At 33.8% G+C, this 23,486-nt stretch overlaps 1 protein-coding gene across 2 annotated transcripts in view; it reads right to left on the reverse strand.

The window, feature by feature from the left end:
- VPS13A (vacuolar protein sorting 13 homolog A) overlaps window positions 1-23,486 on the reverse strand; it is a 280,175-nt gene that overhangs the window by 65,881 nt on the left and 190,808 nt on the right. For both annotated transcript variants that reach the window (XM_024126732.3, XM_024126734.3), the window contains exons 40-50: window positions 20,057-20,149; window positions 19,248-19,604; window positions 17,992-18,093; window positions 16,514-16,672; window positions 16,082-16,337; window positions 14,579-14,739; window positions 9,863-9,966; window positions 5,796-6,078; window positions 3,212-3,607; window positions 2,842-2,946; window positions 2,576-2,722 (exon numbers count right to left, since the gene is read on the reverse strand). In XM_024126732.3, the coding sequence (XP_023982500.1) occupies window positions 2,576-2,722; window positions 2,842-2,946; window positions 3,212-3,607; window positions 5,796-6,078; window positions 9,863-9,966; window positions 14,579-14,739; window positions 16,082-16,337; window positions 16,514-16,672; window positions 17,992-18,093; window positions 19,248-19,604; window positions 20,057-20,149 (2,163 nt within the window). The remainder of the gene's footprint in view (window positions 1-2,575; window positions 2,723-2,841; window positions 2,947-3,211; window positions 3,608-5,795; window positions 6,079-9,862; window positions 9,967-14,578; window positions 14,740-16,081; window positions 16,338-16,513; window positions 16,673-17,991; window positions 18,094-19,247; window positions 19,605-20,056; window positions 20,150-23,486) is intronic.

Raw genomic sequence — 23,486 nt, forward strand, 5'->3', positions numbered from 1 at the left:
CAGCGGCCATGGCTCACGGGCCCAGCCGCTCCGCGGCATGTGGGATCCTCCCAGACCGGGACGCGAACCCGGTTCCCCTGCATCGGCAGGCGGACGCGCAACCACTGCGCCACCAGGGAAGCCCTGCATGATTACTCTTTATCACTGTTATGTCTTGTTCTCTTCTAAATACTTTTCCCTCTCCAATAATATTGGCCTCTTTTGCTATCCCTCAACCATGCCAAATATTCTCCCATTTTAGGGCACCTACCCTGGCTGATCCTTTGTCTTTAATGCTCTTTCCCCAGATATCCACACTGCTGAGGGGTCCAGCTCCTGGCTAAAAACCTATGTGCAATTTTTCAGGTCAGACCACTGGTAATTACAAAGGCTTTACCTTTATCTGGCAGGTCTCACAGGGCAAAGCTGCCCTCCCCATACCAGACTAGGTGCACAGCCAGTGCACTGCATTCTCAAGAACTCAGCCCCCACTTCCAGCCATGCCCTTACAAATATCTGCATTCCTACTACAGGCATCTTTGTTCAGAGGCCTCTTTATCAGGGCCTTTGGCAGAGGCCTTCCTCAGGAACCTCTGCAAGACCTCTTTATCAAGGAGAGAGGTGGAACTTGAAGATGCTTTTTCTCTACTCTGACTTGGTGCTCAGTACTTTTCCATTCCTAGCCCTCCCCCTTTGTTTTCTGCCACCCCCAGATCCATAAAACAGTAAGAGCTATTTGTTCAGGGCTCCTCTGACAATGACACTACCCTCACTGATCCACCTCACCCCTAACTAATGCTGTTCCATAGGAAAAATGGTACAAGGGGAGGTGGTGCTTTCTTCAGTTTAGCCTCTTACTTATACTATTGCAGTAAGTAATTAAAGTCCTGAGTGTTACTTTCATTTTGGCTTGTTGCCTTTATCAGCTATTCCTGTACCTGGCAGCTCAGCTCCAACTCAGCTGAACTCTTGACAAGTGTACCACTCACATTTTCTCCAAGTTTGTTCAAATGTGACCTCAGTAAGTACTATCCTTGACCACCTTATGTAAAATTATAGCCCACTTCTTGCTCATTAGAACTCTTAACACCTCTTAGCCTGTCTTATTTCCTTTTTCCCTATTAGACCTGTCACCTTTAAACATACTATGTTATTTTACTAGTTGACTATGGTATTATCCATTTAATGATTTCCCCACACTCCCACTGAATTGTAAACTACACAAGGACAGGTACTTGTGGTTTTGTTAAAAGATGTATCACAAGGCACATAAGGAGTACACAATAAATACTGTTGAAAGAATGAATGAACAGGCAAACATGAAAAAAGGTACAACTTCTAGAAATGAGAAATATAATTATTCAAATAAAAAACTCAGTTGAAGTCTCAAATAGCATATATATATATATATACTGTATAATATATATAGTAAAAGTGAAAATCTATGAAAAATATATATGTAGAATTTATCCAAAATGAAACAAAGAGTTATACAGATAGAAAATATAAAAAAGATAATAAGATATATGGAAGAAAGAATATGAAGGTCTAGAACAAATCTGATTAAACATCCAGAAAGAGGAAATGGATGAACAGAGGAGAGGTAGTATTTAAAGAGACAACAGCTGCAAATTTTACAGAAGGTATGAAATATATTAATCTACAGGTCTAGGAATAAAGTATCTCAAGCAGGATATATCAAAGGAACCCACATTCAGACAAACAGTAGTATGACTGCAGAACATCAAAGAGAGAAGACCGTGAAGGCAGCTAGAGAAAAAGGAAAGATAACCTCCAGAGAAACGACAGAATCACAGCAGAATTTTCAACAAAAACGGAAGCCAGAATATGATAAATGCTACAACATGTTGAAAAAAAATAGAATTGATTAGCAAGGAAAAGTATCATAAAAGAAAGGTGATGATTAAAACTTTTATGGATAAACACAAACTGATGGTATTTACCTCCAAATCAGCTCTAAAGGAAATGCCAAAGGATGTACGTCAAGAATAATGATTCCAGAAAGATGGTTTCAAAGCAAAAAGGCATAATGAATAAAAATAGCAAACACTTCTCTAATAATCCTAACATACTTAAAATTTCTTCAGAAGTATTCTATTAACCTCAGGCAGTCTTTCAGAAAGCTCTTACCCAGAGACCTAATAGCTACAGATAGAGTAGAATCAAAATTTCATTCCTAAGACACTACTGTCTTCCTAAAATAATTAGCTTAACCTACCCTATAAAGGCATCTCTAACAGCTTCCTAAAGAGAATAAATAATTTCCTTCTCTTTGCTGCATTTATACTTTACCCAGTCTTCTACTGCCATATTTAACGACATTTGGTTAGTAATTATTAAATGTCTACCTCTCTTATCAAGCAACACATTCCTAGATGACAATGTTTGGATTTTAATAATTAAATTATTTACTTGGTTTATTCTGGTACAAATAAATACTCAAATGTTCATGGAACTGAAACAAAATTGGGAGGTGGGGGTGGAGAGTTAGAACATTACATACTGATTTCATGTATCAAACTTCAAGGAAAAATGAAAATCTAAAGAGGTACCTTTTTGAAATTAATCTACCCACCTGCTCCAAATCAAGAGAGAGCCATTTATCACTTCCCTCTTCAGCCACTGATATACGATATTTACTTTTGTTTTTAAGCAAAAAAAAGGGTGTAAATGTGACAATTCTGGTAATGTTAAAACTGCTAAGATCTATAGTGACACCAACCTGCAGGAAAAAAAAATAACAACATTTCAAAAACTATTCCATTATCATAACATCCTGATAAAAATTAAGTACTCAGTAGAGCTTAAAAAAATTTCCTGATGAGCATTAAATGAACTCACTTGATATTCCATTTTCAGGCCCTTACATTTAACAGCTCCATGACTACCAACAGTATCAATTGAAAACTGATCTGACAGTTCACTATCAGTTACCATAAGCTGAACCTAGAAAAAAATATTTCAAATATATTAGTATTAGGTACCTTTAAAAATTCCTACCTAAGTTGATATATTTTTTGCTTTTTAGCCTAAACTAATATTATACTGTTAATGCACTAAACCCTTCCCAAGACTAAATTTTAATCTTTTTAACCTCAAATATTTCACAAATGTTATTTCTACCTATTTCATAATATTTTATTCTACTAAATAAACAAAAAGGAGTGATAAGTAGATAAAGAAGAATGAAAGTCAAAAAAACTTCACATACCTTATTGTTATTAAAAAAGTGCTTTGGCTGAAAAGAAAAGAGAACTGGCTTTTTATAATTAGGTGGATGCTTTCGATGAATTCCATCTGCTTTATACTGTAACATTCGACCAGTTTTATTGACCATCCAGTAAGGACTATGAAATGCCATAACTGTCTGGCCAGTATTATAAGCCACATGGATAGCAATATCTAAATCAGTCTTTTCTATTTCTGTAACACAAGTAAAACTGATGAAACTAATATCTTGTTGATTAGGTTTTATATGATATTCACTTTTCCAATCATGATTAAGATAGTCAAGTAATTTTAAATGCAGCCTGGCTTTATCCAACTGTACAGTACAAATCTGGGCTGAATGGCCTTCATGTAGAGTAAAAACTCTATGTTCAGTGCCCTATAATAAAAAAAAATACAGTAAATTTTTAATGTTTCAGAATAATATGCCAAAATATTCTATTTAATGATTCCAAATGCTATACAAATAATTCTGAAATACCTCTGTCAGAAAAAGAAGACTTATGTTCATATTCTAACTCTGTCAACTGTGTAAATTTCTATAAATTGAGATTTGAGTTACTGTATTTGTAAAATGGTCTAAATGATCTACTTCAAAGGACTATTGTGAAAATAAAATAAAATAATATAGTGTGAAATTCTGCTGGCACTAATGAAGATTATAAAACACTATAATTAGTAAAACAAAAATCTTATCCACTAGTGATTTTAGTTGTGAAAACTACAAAATAATGAAAAATGTACATAATCCAAAATAAGCAATCCCTACTAACTCTCATTTTTTTTTTGCGGTATGCAGGCCTCTCACTGTTGTGGGCTTTTCCGTTGTGGAGCACAGGCTCCAGACACGCAGGCTCAGCGGCCATGGCTCACGGGCCTAGCCGCTCCGCGGCATGTGGGATCTTCCCAGATGGGGGCACGAACCCGTGTCCCCTGCACTGGCAGGCGGATTCTCAACCACTGCGCCACCAGGGAAGACCTAACTCTCATTTTTGATTTTTAACAAACTCTCATAACCCATTTCCAATCACTGTTTATACTGCATCTTACGTAGCTCTCAAAACTGTTCATTTCTCTCCACTCACACTTGCATTACCTTAGTTCATGTCACTGTAACCTCTCCCTTTAAGAGTCTCCTAACTGCTCTTATCTCCTCTAAGCCCTTCTCCACACTGCAGTTAAACTGTCTTTCTAAAAAGTGATCATATCCTTTGGAAACTAGCAAACAGAATGTGATCCCTAAAAGCATCAAGTTAAAAGTTCTATTAAAATGCAACATAGATAGACAGTCCATCTGGGTATTTCACCTGTTTTTCCAGCCACTCTAATCTGGTTCCCTCCTGCTATAACATAGGAATCTCTTCACCTTAAGATTTTAAATTACTTAAAGCAAAAACAATGTAAGCTATCAATACTTGACATGTTCCACAAAATAGAAGAGTAGCGCTGGTGGTGCCAGAGAGGTAAATAAATGGGAACCATGTGCCTGTCAGGCACTGTGCTAAGTCCTTTACAAACATTATTTAATTTGATTTCCCCATATCCCAATCATGAAAATTTTATTACTATCCCCCTGTTATAGGCTAGGACAAATGATTTAGAAAGATAATGTGGCTTACCTAAAGACAGCGCTAGTAAGTGATAGAGGTAGGATTCAATCTCAAATCTATCTGACAGCAAAGTGTAAATTCTTAACCACTATGTTATCTGTCAACCATATGGAAAACAGATATTCTTAAACCATAGATGTGTTCACTTCCCAACTCCGAAAAAAAAATTTAACAGAAAAGTGTAAACATATAGTAAATCCCAATAATTAATAATTAATAGACTGCAATAAAACAAATAATATACCACAATGAAGAACTACTTTCTTATATTTGACAAGCAATGGCAAATGGAATATTTACTTAAAATCTTAAGATGGAGAGATTCCTGTTATAGCAACAGGAAGGAATCAGATGTAATATCTTAAAGAGTATTTAAAAGAAAAAGCATATTTATAGGGCATAAAATCCTTTTAGAAAACTAGCACAATAATATAATGTAGCAAGTTTTAAGTCTAGTACTATTATTTTAATACTAATTCTCATACATGTTTGAAAAGTTAGTATCCATCTTTTAAACATACATGAAATATACATGCATGGAAAAGATTGAAAAATATATATTTTAGAACTGAAATGATAACTTCATCAGAAGTGCTACCTTCAGATAATGTGATTATAGACAACCTTAATAATCTCTATTTTCTAAAATTTTCTACAGGAATATCTATTACTTTCATAAATGATTTTTAAAATGGCATATCATATTTGTGTGTATGAATTATATTCAACTTAGTAACCAGATTTCTAAGGTAAATCAGTGGAAAAAAATTTTTTTTAATCTTCTTTCATATAACATGATTGAAACATTTCTTTTCCATTTGAAGAATATCTGTACTGTCTATTCACCTGTACTATAATTTTTATTAGAATTTTAAAACATTGTTTTATTGTTCATAACTTTAAATAACTAAAGCTACAAAATCAAAGACAGGAGGGCATTAAAAAATTCCAGAATACCTCTATATAATAAGCAATTTTGTAAGGAAGAAGATTTCGGAGTAGAATAGGTGGCCACAAATGCATTATATATGGTAAGTCCCAACCATCTTCTGAATACACTGACACATATGTCAAATTATCTTTTTCTGGGACAATATTAATGATAAATGGCTCCTTGGAAGGGTTTAGAGATCTACATTTCTTCTTGAGAAAAGTGCCATCATTTTTTATAATTTCTTCAAAATCAATTCCTTCACACATTTGATAGTCCTCATCTTCTGGCTTCAGGGAAAGGAGTGATCTACATAAAAGATTAAACAATACATTTTAAAATGCTTTAAAAGGAAATACATGTTTAATTGTTTGATTACAGCTTCAGAACAATGAAATTATCTCCCTCCATACTATTGTAATAGATTTTTATATTTTCACATTCTTCTTAGAGATAGGTAAGATAGACATACAGATACCAATTTCCACCTTAACTTTCTGGAAACCAATCAAGTTACTTGGCTTCCAAGAGAAGAATATTTTTCTTACAAACTTGCTGTCTTAAAAGTATGTTTACAAGATAATAACTGGTTTCTCGCAGAAAATACATAATCATACAGATCATATATGCAAAACACACACGTACAGCTGTGACTTATATACTTAACTTAAAGAAGTTGGCTTTCCTGGCTATGTGGTCCCAAGTACATACCATGATTGAGTTTGTGAAGCAAAAATATATTTCTACTGAAAAATTAATCACCAGCTTTTCAAGGTTAATCAAATGAAAGCTTTCAATAGATACTTAGCTTTACAGAAATGTTGGGCATAGTTGCAGAAGTGGTTGTAAGAAGACAGTAATAAAATTATTAGGTGTTACATATGATTAATCCTTATATTTAAAAATCACATTCTTTGTTTACATTGCAAATGTACTTTGGGTTTAATAATTTTTTTAAACCTAAGGTGTGTCCAAGTATAAACACTTAAGTATTTTTATACTTGTAAAACTAATTACCTATGATTGTGAAACTATCCCTTACTGTGTGACAAGTGTCAATACTATCTCTAGCTGTGATTGTTTTCTTAAGCTCTAGTCCCCCAAATTTTAAATATCTACTACATATTTCTGTAATGATGTCGGATGGTGCCTTAAACTGCTAGATTGAACTCTGAACCCTCCACACCTACTTCTCTGTGTGTCCTTTTTTCAGGAACTTCCAGCTATTGGCACTCTGGACTATAAAATAATATTAACTCTTCCTTATTCCCCCCGTACACACATAGGTATAGTTACCTGTCAAATCAGTTATCAGATTTAGCCTATTTTACTTCTACATTCTCTCTGTAATTTTCATTTTTTTCCCATCAAGACATTTATTGGATTATTATTTACCAATGAGAAGGTAAAACTGAAAATGCTCAAATGAGTAAGTCATTACTCTTAAGGAGATACCAATCACATGGGAAATGTAATGTTAAAAGATAACTACTGCACTGTGATAGGTACCACCCCCCCAAAAAAAAAAAAAAAACCCAGATGTATACTGCAGACTAAGGGCATGAAGAGTGTGGTTAACTCTTTCTAGACTGGCTGCAAAGTGTTTTCCAGAGGTCACAATTTTCCCCAAAAGCTTTCTTTCTGAAGGGTAGAGCTGAACTAGAGAAATATGCAAGGTTAAAGGAAAGTTTAAGAAATGAATGAAGAGAAAACATGAGAGACAGATGATCAATGGCAAGAGGTTTTGAGTAAGAAGAGCTGATGCAGTAAATGGTCTTAAAACAGAAGAACACCAAATGTTCTGAGAGAGGAAGAAAGAAATAGATGATATTAAAGATGAAGATAAAATTTATATAAATGGGGGCAAGACAATGAGCAAGCAACTATCCCAATGTGAACTTAACCTTTCAAATTTCATATTCCAACGTGCACACTACATTCCAGTCAAACCCCTAGTCTTTTATAGACCTGTACAAAGCCTGTGCATTCATGCCTCCTTATCTTTGTTATGCAATTGCTTCCATTTAAGATTGCCCTTCCCCACTAATCTCCACATTATTATATTTTAACTATAATTCATGTACATCTCTCAGGAGTTAATCATTAATCCCTCTTTCCTTTTCATAGTTTTCTGCAACTAAAACTTTTTCTGTGATTCTCAACAACCCATTGTTTTCTACTTTCTGTACTTATATAATATATCAATCTCTCAAGGGGAATAGCCATGCCAATTCCTCTTGGTATCCTACAGTAGTGCCTTCCACACAACAAAACACTTGGTAAATACTTGTTAAATGAATTAAATTTAAGAATAAGTATACTTAAATTCTACAGAATGATACCCATTTGTTAATTTAAGACCTCACATCTTAAATATAAGAGTATCTATATCTAAGCATTAGATTAGAAGAATATCTAATGTGAAATCCAAGCTAGTCAGTCATTAATAATTCTAATTAAGATAGATTAACTTCCATGTAACAAATATTTAGCCTTGAACAAAAAAGTGTAAAGATACTCTAATGGCCTAACTTTTCTCTTCTATGGACAGAAATACAAAATAGATAGTAATATTTATTAAAAATAAAGCAGAATGCCATTAATTTTTATTATCCAAGGACAAAATGGATTTCCTCACAGAAACTTTTAAACATATCTTACATGCTTTTTAATCTAGTCTTATAACCCACCCCAAATCCTCTCTAGAACAAGGTCAAATACTATAAACAACTATTTTGTGGTTGTTCTCTAGACAATATAACTCTTTCTCTCAGCAAGTCTGAACTAAGCAATAAAATTCATTAGGGTTAGAAGGTCTAGGCAATAAAACACTCATTAAGGTGAGCAGGTCTACTCTCTGAAAATATGTGCCTAAAACTGCTAGGCTGTCTTCTAAGCATTAGGGACCCAGTCTTGAACTCCTATGTATGGGCAGAATATATAGAGGTAAGGAATATTTTAGCACTGCTTGTAATTTTGCCTCCATCCTTCTGTAGCATAGGTCTAAAGGTCCATGTCTAGAGTGTGTTTTGAAATGGTACTTAACAAACTATGATGCTTATTCTGAGGAAGATTTTATTCTCCAAGAGAGTTTAATCTCCCTAAAAGAGATTATCTTCAATTCCAGATTAAATATCCTAAATAATAATAATACTTGTTTGTAATATTAAGCCTATGATTAAGAGACTAGCCCATCATTAGTACTGTTACAATTTTAATAGTCCTTTCTTAATACATAAAAGATTTTATATCAAATTTTTAAGATTTTATATCAAATTTAATCTAATTACTTTAAATATTTAAGACTGATGTACTATACAGCTGACCCTTGAACAACATGGGTTTGAACTACACGGGTCCATTCATAAGCAGACATTTTTCAGCAAATAAAGTACTTGATGACCAGCAGTTGGTTGAATCCATGGATGTGGAAGCAGAGGTATGGAGGACTGACTATGGGACTTGAGCACCCAAGGATTCTGGTATCTGCAGTGGATCCTGGAAACAATCCTCTATGGATACTGAGGGACAACTGAATGTGTATTTTTGACTGCGTGGGCATCAGCACCTCTAACCCACATGTTGTTGAAGGATCAACTGTCTATCTCTATTTACATTACAATTCTATCAATGAACAATTAATAGATAAATATGTAGATTAAAAGATAAAATATTTTACATTTTCTAAAGAAATTTCTAAAAAATTCTATCATAAAACCCTAGAAAAGTAAAAATCACTTCATAATAGTGTAAATAAATCTAGAAGCCACCAATCATGCTCAGTTAGAAATTTTTTAAAAATCATAAATATATATGACTATGACCATGATAGTTATATTGCAAGCATGTAATTTATATTTACTAGTGAAAGCATAGATAATTTATAGGATATACATTATATACATTAAGTTAAATAATACTTCTTTAAAAAAATCTTCTAAGAGTGCCAAAACTTAAATAAGTTAGATGAGATATTAACAAGATAAATTTGATCACGGTTTGATAGCTTAAAGATAGATATCACTATTAAATCAGAAACTAAAAAGTGGATAAGAGACCTTAGGGCAAACAAAAGGATAAAGGAAAAAATCACCGGTAAGACGCTAATGGTATGTTAAGTTCACTTCCAGGTGAAGCCGTTCCCAATAAGGTGTTCCCTCCATAAACATAAAGTGGTATTGAAAAATGATTTCTAATCTGGGAAAGAAAAGTAACATTTAGTATCATTAATCTAAGAATCTAAAGACATTTAAAAAATATTCCATCTAAATATCCCAGCAAAGGAATTATCAGGCAATATTTATCTAGTTCATATAAATTAGAAAAAAAAAATCCAAACATGCAATTATCTTTGCTAAAAATTACAAGGAAAGTTTCCAGTTTTAGAGAAAAGGAATCTCAAAAACAAAACTTTAAAATCTTAAAAGAAAATAACATCTTCTTGACCTTGATATAAGGAATAACTTTTCCTTTAGACAAAAATAGAAAAAATTAATAGGAAAAATATTACATCAAAGTTTTAGATGTCTATATGGTAAAAGTGAAAAACAAGCCACTGGCTGGCAAATGTCTACCTTTTTACATCACTGTTGTATGTTACTCATTGAATCAAAGAGTGTGCAGAGAAAAGCTCACCCATGAGTAGCATACAACAGTGATGTAAAAGATTAACAGTATTTTGATTAACACACATTACCAGATAAACCTTCGTTTATATTTATCTTTGGGATAGACAAAAACAAACTGGTTAGTAACACCATTTTCTTGTATTATTTCTATATCTTACTAAAATCTTTGTATTTTAAAAATCATACCAAAATATAAAACATGCTGAGTGCAAACTAAGAACTGATAAATATATAAACTTAACTACACTATATTTTATTTCTAGATAAACTGTTTGCTCTACCGATTTAAAAGAAGAGACATATATTTTCATTTCTATGAAAGTACCTATAAGAAATTTAACATTAATGTTTTACTATTTAATAAAATTCAAGAGTAATCTACAATCATGAAGCAGCCCAACAGTCATCTTTTAATATAGTTCATCGTAAATCAAAAATGAAAGAGAAGGAACCTCTGTTTTCAGCCCTGATGGAAAAATATAGACCAGATATAACTTCCCAATGTAAACAACCAAAACACCAGGGGAAAAAAATACACATGAAGCAATGGACAAAAAGGTGGCACAGGAAGGAAGGAAAGGAAGGAAAGGAAAGAAGGAATGAAGGAAGGGAGGGAGGGAGGGAGGAAGGAAGAAAGAAAACTCCACCAAGATAAGCCCTAAGATTGTCACCCCATCTTACTGCCTGGAGAGTTTCTGGATTACTGTGTGGAGAAGGAGAAGGCAAACAGAGCCCAGTCTGAGTTGAAGAGATAGATATAAGAATGTGGGAAAGCCAATGAGGCTTACTCTAACAGCACATTACACGAGAGAGAAGACAGCTGCATGGAGAGGTGAGAGTTACAGAGAGGGAACTCCTGAGACTTTAAGAGTGTCCCCTGTTCCGAAGACTTCAGTACAGTACTGTCTGGCACATGCATGTGAGTACACTGTTTAAGGCTCAGTAAAGATCCATCTGAAAGCCGCAGGCAGAACAATCTCTGGTGCTGACACACAGTTCCTTTTCTAACCAACCAAAGTGGTAAAATCTTGTTTAGTACAAAGGCTATTGGTTACAGTGCTTTACTAGTGGGGCAAAATTAACCCTAGGCTACGGGCTGCTTGAGTCTCACCTAAAAAGTTTTAAAACAAGCAATGAAAGGATCACTTTCCAACTAACATAACTGTGTTGGAGAATTAAGTTCAAGAATACATAAAGGGATACAAATACATCTAAAGCACCTGACGAGGTAAAATTCACAATTTTAAGCATCTGGTAAAAAAATTACTGGACACACATAAAGAATTTTAAAATGACCCATTAAAAAAATGAATAAAATGAAACAAATCAGAAATGAAACACATGAAAGAATTAGTAGACAAGGATATTAAAACATTTATATAACTATACTTGATATGTTCAAAGGTTAGGGGAAAGACTGAGGATATATAAAAAGACATGGAAAATGTAAATAAAAATGCAAGTTGAACTTCTAGACATAACAATACATTGGATGAGATTAAGAACAGATTAGACATTGAAAAGTGAACTTAAAGACATAACAATAGAAACTATCGAAACAGAAACATGGGGGTCGGGGGAAGCTGAAAGAAAAAGTGAACAGAGCATTGACAGCATAAGTTTAAACACTCTAATATATACCTACTTGAAGAAGAGAAGAGAGGGGGAAGACAGAAAAAAATATTTGAAGAAACAATGGCAACACTGTTTTCTAAAGTTGATGAAAACTATAAATCCACAGATTCAAGAAGCTTAAAAGACTCAAGTACAAGAAACATGTAGGATTCATCTCAACCAAATTTCTTAAAACCAGTAATAAAGGGAAAAGAATCTTAAAAGTATATAAAAATAAAATCACACATTTCGTAGAACAAAGGTCAAGAATAACAGCAGACTCTGGTCAGAAACAATGTAATACAGTCGATAGTGAAATGATATCCTAAAAGTATGGAAAAAATAACTGTCAATCTAAATTTCTACACCCTGTGAAAATAAAAGTGAAGTAAAAGCAAAAATAGTTCACTGACAAATTTCATTAAAGACACAAAACTACTAGAAGAGCTCACTCAAGAAGTGACAGATAATATGAATAGCCCTTAAAGTGAAACTGTTGTTTAAAAACTTAAGAAAAACATTACAAGAAAACTCTATACCAACACCCCTCATGAACATAAATGCAAAAATTCTAAACGTGAATTTAGCAAATCAATCTAACAATATATTAAAAGGTTAATACTTCAAAACCAAATGAGGTTTATCCTGGGAATGCAAGGTTGATTTAACAATTAAAAGTCAATCATTATTTAATATAGTAATTAAAAACCAATCAATGTAATTCATCATATTAACAATTTTTTAAAAAGATCCTCTCGATAAACAGAGAAAATCATTTGACAAAATGCAGCATTCATTTCTGATTTAAAAACTCTCAGTAAACTAGGAACAGAGGGATCATGAACAACAACAACAAAAAAACAACTCAAAACATACTCAATGGTCAAAGACTGAATACTTTTCCTCTAAGATTGAGAACAAGATAAAAACATCCACTTTCATAATTTCTATTCAAATTGTACCGGAGAGTCTACCCAGTGCAATAAACAAGAAAAAAGAAAATAAGACAGTAAACATCAGATTGGAAAGGAAGAAGTAAAAATATTTTTATCTGCAGACATCATAACTATCTCTATCTATAAAAAAGCTACTAGAATAAATGTATCTAGTAAGGTTGCATAATACAAGTTAATACAAAAACCAAATGTATTTCTACTAGCAAGAAAAAATCAAAAATTAATATTAAAAATGCCAATTTAATTAACATTTCTAATAAAAATTGAAAACCTGAGTCTAAAATTTAAATGGAAATGGAGAGGACTTAGGCTAGCCAAAACAACTTTAAAAAAGAACAAAGTGGTACAACTTGTACTACCTGATTTCAAGACTGAGGATAAAGTAGTAATCAAGACAGTGTGGTACTGACATAAAGAGATCAATGAAACAGATTAGAGACCTCAGACATAAACACAAACAGATATGGAGATATGGTCAATTTATTTTTTACAAAAGTGTCAAGGCAATTTAATGGAAAAAGGATAATCCTGGTCAGAACAAATGAATAGCCAAGTGGAAAAAAACGAACCTCAACCCTCACCTTATATCATATACAAAAATTCATTAAAAATGGTATGTGGTATGTACATAGATTACTACTCAACAACATGTAACTGCATGCAACAACATTAATACACAAAAGTTGATACATACAAAATTATCCTGAGTGAAAGAAGCCAGACTCCATTCTGTACTTCATTCATTTACATAAAATTCTATATTGTGTAACTAATGTACCACAAGAACATATAAGTGGATGCATGGGAATGGGGAGACAGGGGATGAGGAAATGGGGTGATAAGTATGTTTATTACTTTGACTGTAATGAAGGTTCATATGTGTATTTTTTGTCAAAATTCATCCACTTTAAATATATGCAGTTTATTGTACATCAATTTTACCTCAATAAAGGTGTAAAAAATTTCTCTCACTGTATTCTCTAATTGAAATGAAAGAATAGGGGCTTCCCTGGTGGCGCAGTGGTTGAGAATCTGCCTGCCAATGCAGGGGACACGGGTTCGAGCCCTGGTCTGGGAAGATCCCACATGCCGTGGAGCTACTAGGCCTGTGAGCCACAACTACTGAGCCTGCGTGTCTGGAGCCTGTGCCCCGCAGCAAGAGAGGCCGCGACAGTGAAAGGCCCGCGCACCGTGAGGAAGAGTGGCCCCCACTTGCCGCAACTAGCGAAAGCCCTTGCACAAAAAAAACGAAGACCCAACACAGCCAAAAAAAATAAAAATTTAAATTAAAAAAAAAAGAAACAAAAGGATAAATACATACTACAAAGAACTAAAACAAAATATTGAATTTTTTGTTTTTTACAAAATAATATTCCAAAAACATTTACAAAGTATTCCTATAAAAATTATGAAAAGTACATTCAACAGAATTCTACAACTGTTCGTATTACAGTAGTATAATTACTGATAATGATTATTCTTTTTGCTATTCACTATATTTCTATTACAGTTTGTATTCTTTTGGTAGTAATTTGCTTTAGTTTTTTTTTTTTTTAATTAGTATACAAATATACGCAATATGACCTCACAAAAAAATGAATCATTCCGTACCTGCACTGGGGAGCGAATTGTTACCTTCTTACTTCCTTCCACTGCATCAATTTGACAAACAATAGATCTTTCAACTCCAGACTCTCTGTGTCTTACAGTGTACAGTCGTCGTCCCACTTTTGTTAAAGGGATTTTATCAGCAGTAGAGTGGTTAGCAGGTGCTAAATTAAATATACATGTTTGCAAGTTTTTATTATAATTCATCATATATTAATTTTAAGTAGACATTTTAAACCAGAAACATCAGATGATTTCTTAAACTTACGAATAATTATCACTGAAATCTACACAAAGGGATATTTTAAGAATCCACAATACATACCTACATCATTCATTTAAAACCTTCAAAGCATTTTACCAAAAAAAGTTTTTAATTGAAAAAGAAATCTCATTCAGTAGTTTGACCTAAGACAACAACATAACCTTTTAAAAATAACTGACTGATGAGAGAAATTACTAGAAAATACAAGAACACTGTTCTCTGGTTTGCTGTCATAATAACCCGAGCCTAATACATTCAGGCAGTCATTGGCAACTACCAAGTAGCTGCAATTTTTCAGTTTTTAAGCTTTTCCACCAACCTGTGACACTTTATGATATCTAAGATTTGATTAAAATTTTACAGTTTTATCTAATATATATATATATATTGTATTGGGATGAATTATCTATTTATATAACCTTCTTCCCTACTATCCCATAAAAATGTTAGTTTAAAAACAAACAGAGGTAAAATTGATGAGAATAATTCACGGACAATGCTGGGACAACACCTGAAACCTAGCCACTGTTATGAATCATTTCCTGACGAGGAAAAAGTATTAGCTATCAGTTTTAGTACCCCTCCTCCATGTCTAATTAACCTTTCTAATATCCTCCCTTCCATAACTACTTAAATGTCAGAGTGTCAGAAAGTGGTGTCAGTGAGGCTTTGGGACTATTTAATATTTAACTTCACAATGCCTACATACTATGATAATTTAAAAATGTATTTACTTTCACCTCTCATGAAAATGAAAAACTTCTGGGAAACATAAAGGACAAAGGAAAAAAACCTCTACCTCAATAGGCAGAACACAAAAACCATTTACAAACCCCAAAACCATTACCCTGTGCCATTTCATGAATTCAAACCTTATTCTGAATTCGTTCAGTTGCAAAACTGGTGCAATTCTACTGAGTTATACTAAAAGTGATTAAAACAACCACCTATAGCTAAGTCTGTAAATGCTGACTGAGGATGAGATTTAATAATTTTCCTCTCCAAAACATAAAGTAGTAAATTACCATACTCTAAATAAAGCAGTGGCTAAAGAAAGTCAGAATTTGAAATACAAAGATAAAGTGACAACAGCAACCAAAGCCCTGCAAAGGAAATAATGAAATTTGCAAAATATTAGAAAGGAGATAAAAAACCTGTGAGATACCACAAATGAGTAAAATGGGATATAAAAATGTAACTTAAAAGAAATTAAAGCCCCAGGAAGGTAATTTATCACTTACTAAGAAGAATGAAGAAGAATCTGCTGCTGAGGCTGGTCATTGCATTGAAATGATCATTGTCTTTAGTTCGGATATAATCCATACTTAAACTCTCCTCATTTTTCAATACATATGATTTTGCCATAGGTACGCTGAGCACACTAAAAGAGTCACTTGGTGAAACAGAGATACTAAGTCCAAGAGAATTTAAAATCATAAATGGTGCTAGATCCCTTATGAAGGCAGCTGAAGATCCAGTGGCAGCTTCTGTAAATGCCTAATAAGAAAGAGTTACCATAAATAAAAGAAAATGTAGAAAACTAAACGACAAGCAGAACACTAATGGACATATGACAAATAACTAAGTTAACAAAAAACTTCTTGTTCAATAAAAGAAAAGGGTTAACTCAGACTAGTACACCAACGTTTAAAGTTTCAAGTTACTTTTCTTACCTTGACTAAATTATTTAACATTACAAGGCCACATTTGGATAATGTAATGTTTAGTTGGTCTTTTGAATGGAAAGTGATGACAGTTTTATATTCTGGTACCTTGTAATTTTCTTCTTCAGTACTTGACTCAACAATGGCCTTTTTGGCTTTCTTTTTCATCTAAAATAAAATATAAATTGTAGAAATATGAGAAAAATTTGTTCCTAGGAGCACAACATAACTCATTTTGCAAAGGAAAAGCAAACATTAGACAAATTCCAATGACAACATTAAAGACAGCAATACATTTTATCAGGTCCACTGCCTTACTTGGAATTACTTGGACATCAACCAATTAAGGTCGCATTGGATAGAAGCAGTATTGGAAGAAAAACTCTCCTCCCTCCTCAGTTATACTAAAATGGCAGGCACAATTTAGAAGGGAAAAAAACCCCTAAAATTACTAAATGCATGGAGCATCTGAATGAAAATTAGAAGCCCATACATCAGAGCATGTGGAAATTCGGGGCAAGAAAAGTCATTTAATCTACTGGTGCTATAAATGCTATAAATAAAGAACAGAAACCTAGGGACTTAAAAAGTCCAACAATAGTTGCAGAACGGTGCCACTAGGACCTAGGGCTCATGTGAATCAATACCACCTACCTCTTTTTAGAACTCACAGGTCTACTGCCTATGTGTATCCTGACCTAACAACCGCCAAATAAGTTCCTTTATCCAAATCTTTTACCTGAAATATGTGGAAAATCAAATGTCCTGGTTTAATACAAAAAGCTGGATATGCCAAGCTAGTCACCTTTACTGTTCCTTTAACTGGCTTTAAACCACTGAACATTTGTCTGCAGGTTGACTGAATCATTATTAGGGAGGAGATATGCTAGGAATGCTGTAGTCTCTTGCTTCAGAAGCACAATTTCATCCATCTAAAGGTCCTGATTCGTATGATTACATAAATTCACACTATATTTCAAACAAATAATATTATATTTTCTTCTATATATACACCCTTCAGAGATCAAAGAAAACTTGGGATAGACAACAACCTTCAAGAAAATGCTAGCGATATTTTAACATGACGGTTATGTGTGGGGACTCTGAAGCCAGTATTAAATTCCACCTCTTCCAATTTAAAGGTATTATTGCTTTATGGAAGTCCTTTAACTTCCACAGTTTCAGTCCCATCACATGTTAAAATGAAGTTTAAAACTGTATATTCTTCAGAGGTTTGTTGTAAGTGTTAAAGCAAAAGTAGATTATTTAGAACAATGTCTAGTGCATAATAAATGTTACATAATTATTTGTATTAGAAGCCCATGAGGCAATGGCCTTGGGTTTGAAAATTACATTCAGAGGTCAAACACAGAAGCATGTGGAAAGGCTCATAATGAGATACCTGAACTCTGTTGCGATTAAAATTAAAGTGTGTGTGATGTGGACATACTCAATATTTGAAAAACATTTTCAGACTTCAAAAGTACCTTGATTCCAAGATTCCATGGTCTAAAATCCTCAGTCTGATCAATTTCTAAGGGTTCAAGCAAAGGCTCCCACACACCAAACATTTCATTGTAATAATGTATCTAGAAAGAGAATTTTTAATTTTTTAAATAAGGCACTCTGATATTTTCTAAAATGATCTTCCATGCTGTTTCCCACCAGCATTCCTTTTGGCTGTGCTATTTCTTCCATGTGAAAACTGTCTACATGCTATTCATTAGTTTCCTCATGTTTTCCTCACTTGGCTAACTTCATGGTCTAGTCTTCACAATTTAATCCAGAAAAAAACTCTCTTTTAGGTGTCTTTCCTTGACTTTCAGGCTGGGCTTAACATCAAAAGCTGTGTTCATCTATCAAACACTACTGACATTTTTTAAACATGTCTGTCTACCTCCACTGACTTTTCGAAAGCCCTTGAGGCAAGTAACATATGATTCAATGAGTATGCACTTATTTGAATTCTCTGAACTTCTTGGACATCCTAGATCAAATCCTCTGCAAAATACAAATAATTTTAGCTAAAATTTGGAAAGTTGAAATCTAGTCTGTCAGTTCCACCTCTACTAGTATATAACTCTGTATCAACACAAATGTTATAGCAGCTTATAAATTTTCATATTTACTGACTTAGGTAGAGTATCAGATTAGTTTCTACTTGACATCAACTCAATTAATAATTTAAAGCAAAATATCTCTGGGACGATTCTATGTAGATAAATTCTGAAGCAAAACATATGTTGGTTCAAAGCAAATATCTTCCATATAACTAAAGGACTCTCACAAAAATCTGAAAGACCTTGGTGGAGTCTCACTACAGTATAAAGATTCTGCGTTATATAAAAGTATAAGGCATACTTTTCTCACTCTTTATATTACTATTTTAGAAGAGATTAAGAAATAGTCTATTATCATTTTAAAGGAAAAAGGATATTCAATTTAATTCTTAAAATTAAGAATTTTTCATCTACTCAACAACTGTCTATTAATATCATCAACTTTAAGATGAATGAAATCAGTTGAAATATAAACTTAATATGGACATGTACTCTAAAAGTAACATACACATAAAAACAACTATATCAAGGGCATAAATTTGTATACTTTCTTCCAAAAGTTTTGTGAACCAACATCATACTTAGGATAAATTTAATTTAAATGTTTAAGTAAGAGTCCCCATATAGTCCATGTATATAGCATTATTTGATATAAAATCTGGAAAAATACTACATATGCTTACTTCTAGCTCAAGCTGACAGTGGAGATTTATTAGGGAACTCCAGTTTTTGCCTTCCCCTGAGAAACGTGATTTTGCCAAAAGCATAGGTACTGTTCGATGACCAATTCCAGCCCCAAGAACTAGAAAAATAGAATCAATGTTCATTCTTATTATCTCTCCTTTGGGTACCAATTCAGTTGTGGGAGCTATTTTTTCAACTTCATTTGGTTCTTCAAGAAACCACATTTTTAAATTCTTTGTATCCTTCTTTTCCCATAAATGTGCTGTAGAAGAAGGAGTTTCTTGTGGGATGGTTTCCTTAGCTGTATAAAGTGCTGAAGTTATGGTAATCACAGTATTTATGATAACTGGTGAAACCTAAGGGGAAAAATTTAATTTAAAAATCTACATAAACCACTTTCAAAAATACACACTTCAAAAAACATTAAATATATTTGTAAAGGATCAGAGGAATTAATATTGAACTAACCGTACTACCAAGAAATAGTAGATACAATTTGCTGCCTACAAAAATGTTTTTTGATTACCATACCTAATTTCAATAGTTAAAATATTTATATGTTGATATTAAACTGATCAACTATACATACTATAAGGTTAACTACAGAAGCAGTCAACTGCCAATAACAAAATATATGAAAACATTTATTATAAAATATATATTAAATATCATTTTTAAATTGTGTCAAAAGATTTCCAAAAATAGCTTTTATTTGCTTATTTAACAATTAAAAGAGTTGCTATAATAATTGCTTATTTCTAAGTTTTATTAATTTTTTCAAAAGGGCACTGACTACATTGTAACTTACCTTCAGTGTCAGGGATTTTACTGATAATTCAATCACTTGTGGATCTGTACTTATCTGAGTAGCTTGATAGAACAAGTCACAAGGCTGCAAAACCTGTGAGAGAAAAACCAATACTATTAAATTAACATGTTCTTAAAATATTTTTATTTAAAGACTTGCCCAGTAATAGATAAGTATGTTAAATAAACAAGTTAGTAAAAATAACTATTTAAAAAACAAGTGAATCAATAAAACATTTCTTAATTATCCTTATTCATTATTTATAAAAAAGAGAAATTACTAACAATATTAGCAACACTATTGATATAATAAGTAAGTAAAAGAATTTCTTAAATAAGCTTAAATACATGAAAATTCCACAAAACTTGTAGTCTGTATTTTATTTTACAGAAGTCCCTTGGAATCCCTGGGGAATTGGTTCCAGAACATACACACCTGTCCCCTGCCCCCTACCCCTCACCCATGGCAGATACTAAAATCCAAGGATGTTCAAGTCCTACATATAAAATGGCATAGTGTTTAAAGACAAATACTGTATGATTTCACTTACATGTGTAATATAAAAAATAAAAAACAAACAATATAAATGAACAAACCAAACAAAACAAACATGTAGATATAGAGAACAGAGTAGAGGTTACAGAGGGGAAGGGGTGGGGGACAAAACAGGTAGGGGTCAACTGTATGGTGACCAATGAAAAACTAAATTTTTGGTGGTGAGCATACTGTTGTGTATGCAGAAGTAGAAAAATAATATTGCATACATGAAACTTATATAATGCTATAAGCCAACATTATCTCAAGAAAAAAAAGGCATAGTACAGTCAGCCCTCTGTATCCACAGGTACTGTATTTGTGGATTCAACTGTGGATTAAATTACTAAAACAAAATTTTATCATGGTATTTTTTTCCATTATAAAATGAAGTAAAATGAATTAATCTATATAGGACAAGCTACAAAAGATGAGAAGAAAAAATTATAAATACATTAGACTTACTAAATAATTCTTAATATAATTATAAATTAACTGAGTTTTCCCTAACTATGGTAAGCATAAATCTGTCCTGTAGCCCCTAGTGACTCATGTTCCTCGCAAATGCAAAATATATTCAACGCCTCCTAAGGTTCTCTTTTTAATATTTATTTATTTATTTACTTATTTGGCTGCGCCGGATCTTAGTTGCGGCACACGGGATCTTCGCTGTGGCATGCGGGATCTTTTTTTTTTAGTTGTGGCATGCGGGATCTTTTGTTGCGGCATGTGGGATCTAGTTCCCTGACCAGGGATCCAATCCTGGCCCCCTGCATTGGGAGCGTGGAGTCTTAACCGCTGGACCACCAGGGAAGTCCCCCTCCTAAGGTTCCTAATAGTCGCCTCCCATCATAGCCCAAAGTCCAAAATCTCATCATCTAAATCTGTATCTCACCACATAATCAGTTCATCTACATCTCTCATTAATTAAAAATTCTAAAATCTCATCTCTCTCATCAGCTCAAAGTCTAAAATCTAAATCAAGTCCAGATGTTGATGAAGTTCCTGGGTGTAATCTATTAAGTACAACTACTGGGGCACAATTTCTCTTAAAACTGAAACTAAGATGAGTTGCTTGCTCCCACCACTCCCAACATAAAATGGTGGGACAGATATAGGATAACAATTACAGATATTCCAATTCAAATACAAGGCAGAAGGAAGTCACTAGTCCAAAGAAGTTCTGAAAGCCAGCCAGATAAATAAGTTTCTTGATTAGATTTCAAAGTCTAGGAACAATTCTCTGTGGCTCTCAACTCCACCCTGAGTCATCCTTCCTTTTTTTTTTTTTTTTTAAAGGTTGCACAAATTTGCAGCTGAGTAGTTTTTTGTTTGTTTGTTTGTTTGTTTGTTTTTTGCGGTACGCGGGCCTCTCACTGTTGTGGTCACTCCCGTTGCGGAGCACAGGCTCCGGACGCGCAGGCTCAGCGGCCATGGCTCACGGGCCGAGCCACTCCGCGGCATGTGGGATCCTCCCGGACCGGGGCACGAACCCGTGTCCCCTGCATCGGCAGGCGGACTCTCAACCACTGCGCCACCAGGGGAGCCCAAGCTGAGTAGTTTTATCATCCTGCTTCCTGCCAGTAGAATTTTGGGGGGTCCAAGAATCTCTTCATTTTGTACTCTCTGTCCCTCTCAGTCCATACTGGCAGTGTTTCTGCTAAAATAATATTCTCAAGAACCTTGAGGGCCTTCTATAGATTTCATGAAGTTTCATTCCATTAGACAAAAGCTGCATTCATAGATCTTTTTTAGATAATGATGGGCTCCTGCTCTTATTTTAAGGCTAAGGGTTGATACCCTTATGATTCCTAGAGGCCTTCTGGTTTGATTGAGAAGATCTGTGAAACATACATTGATCTCTTGATAGGGCCCTTTGTGTGACCAAATACTCTATCTGAGGTTCAGCAAAAGGGTAGACAATTACATATTCTTTTCTCTATGCTATACTTCTGGCAGTCATTTCTGACTTGTAGCATCTTATGCCATTTGGGAGACTGAGAATTATCAAAGTCATTAAGACCTGGTTCTTTCTGTTTAACTGTTTTTCCCATAATTTATCTCTCTGCTCCAGCAATTTTCTATAACAATAAGAAACCAGGAAGCACCTTCAAATCAGGCAGCTTGGAAATCTCCTTAACTGTATATCCATGTTTGTCACTTACAAGTTGTCACTTACAAGTTCTGCTTTCCACGTAAGTCCAAGACTCAATTTTGCAAAGCCTTCTGTCACTACATGTCAAGCCATCCCCCTATTTACAATAACATGTCCTTTACCCTCCTTCTGAGCCCTCACTGGCAGCATTCTTAATGATCATATTTCTACCAAGATACTGTCCAACACAATTTAAGCTTTCTCTACCATTCTCTTCAAAATTCCTTTAGTTTCTACATACCTCTGCTTACTGCCCGGTTCCAAAGCTGCTCCCACATTTTAAATAATTGCTACAACAGCATATTACTTCTATATAAAAATCTGTATTTGTTTCCTATTGCTGCATAATAAAATCACCACAAATTTAGTAGCTTAAAACAACATAAATTTATTATTTCCCCATTTTCATGGGTCTGGAATTTCACTGAAATCAAACGTCAGTGTGCTGAGTTCTCATCTGGAGGCTTGACTAGGAAAAGATTTGTTCTCACACTCCTTCAGGCTGCTGGTAGAATTTATTTCTTTGTGATCCTAGGGTTGAGATTTCCATTTGCTTGCTAGCATTTGGCTAGGCATAACTTTGTACTCCTACTAGTCCCTCATAGGTTCCTGACATGTGGCCTTATTTACTGAATACATGGCAGTTAGCTCCTTCAAGGCCAGCAGGAAAGCATCTCTTTGATGTTTCACCATTTTTTAAATTAGGTTAGGCCCATCTGGAATCTCTCTTTGGTAACCTCA

The sequence above is a fragment of the Physeter macrocephalus genome, chromosome 9 (genome assembly GCF_002837175.3).
Source record: "Physeter macrocephalus isolate SW-GA chromosome 9, ASM283717v5, whole genome shotgun sequence".
In the NCBI taxonomy this organism is placed as follows: Eukaryota; Metazoa; Chordata; class Mammalia; order Artiodactyla; family Physeteridae; genus Physeter; species Physeter macrocephalus.